This window comes from Camellia sinensis, chromosome 5, assembly GCF_055761805.1.
Source record: "Camellia sinensis isolate YWXY chromosome 5, ASM5576180v1, whole genome shotgun sequence".
Classification (NCBI taxonomy): Eukaryota; Viridiplantae; Streptophyta; class Magnoliopsida; order Ericales; family Theaceae; genus Camellia; species Camellia sinensis.
The window spans coordinates 150,904,685-150,906,097 of NC_138965.1; the positions used below are offsets into that span (position 1 = coordinate 150,904,685).

Consider the following 1,413-nt stretch of genomic DNA (forward strand, 5'->3'; position numbering starts at 1 on the left):
GTCTGCCCGACGGAGCTCTTCAACCAGTTCAGGGTTCGGGTGTGAAACCCTTGGGGTAGACAGGCTGACCTCCACTGGGATGACCGCCTCAGCGCCGTATGTTAAGCGAAAGGGGGTCTCCCCAGTGGGAGTCCGAGCAGTAGTAAGGTAAGCCCAGAGTACATTTGGTAATTCATCAGCCCAAAGTCCTTTAGCAGCTTCTAGCTTAGTTTTGATGATCTTCAGAAGGGAACAGTTGGTGACCTTGACTTGGCCATTGGCTTGGGGATGACCTGGAGAGGAAAAATAGGGTTGGATTTGGAGGTCTGCACAGAACTTCCTGTACTTGGCATTGTCGAATTGTTTGCCGTTGTCGGAGACGATGGCTTGAGGGATGCCAAACCTGCATACGATCGATTGCCAGATGAATTTGGTTGTGTTCCGTTCAGTAATGGTGGCAAGGGGTTCTGCTTCTACCCACTTGGTGAAGTAATCAATGGCGACAATCGCGAACTTGGTCTGGCCTCAGCCGGTGGAAAGTGGACCTACTAAATCGATCTCCCATTTGGCGAACGGATAAGAACTGCAAAGTGTGATTAACTCGGTGGGAGGAGCATGGGAGATGTTGGCAAAGCGTTGACATTTATCGCATTTGAGCGCGAAGTCGGTCGCATCTTGGTTGAGGGTAGGCCAGAAATATCCAGTGCAAAGGATTTTGTGGGCTAGGGACCGACCGCCTGAATGATTACCGCAGATATCCTCATGAATTTCTTGCATCACATAGGTTGCTTGAGCTAGACTAAGGCATCGGAGATACGGGCGTGAAAAACCCCGTTTGTACAAGACACCATTGACGAGGATGTAATTGGCAGACCGAGCCTTAACTTTGGCGGCTTGCTGTTGGTCATCTAGAAGTTCCCCCGTTGTCAAAAATAGAAAGATGTCTGACGCCCAAAGGATGGGCTTATTCTGGAGGAACTGCACTTCTTGCTGATCGGGAGAAATGACAGGGTGGGCTAAGTACTCGAGACGGACACCATGGCTGAGGTCGAACTGGTCTGCAGAAGCCAACTGGGCCATCTCGTCTGCCTTTGAGTTTTCCGCCCAAGGAATGTGCTGGATGTGGAAGGTATTGAAGAGGCGAACAAAGGGAAGGGCAATATCCCTGTAAGCAAGCATTGTGTCCTCCTTTGCATCGAATTTCCCCGTAATTTGTCCGACAATGAGCTGGGAGTCGCTGAACACTCGGATATGGCTGACACCAATGTCCCTGGCTAGGCGAAGCCCTGCTATCAATGCCTCATATTCGGCCTCATTGTTACTGGCATCGAACAAGAAACGGAGAGCACATTTGAAATAACCACCCTTAGGGGCGGTGAGGATGAGGCCAGCCCCACTGCCTTCTCTACGGGATGATCCGTCGACATTGAGAGT

General features: G+C 50.8%; 1 protein-coding gene across 1 annotated transcript; it reads right to left on the reverse strand.

The window, feature by feature from the left end:
* Positions 1-504: 504 nt before the first annotated feature.
* On the reverse strand, positions 505-1,158 carry LOC145791785 (uncharacterized). Its single transcript, XM_082872222.1, has one exon. It carries the CDS (start codon positions 1,156-1,158, stop codon positions 505-507), a length of 654 nt encoding a protein of 217 aa, XP_082728348.1.
* Between the last annotated feature and the right edge of the window lie 255 nt (positions 1,159-1,413).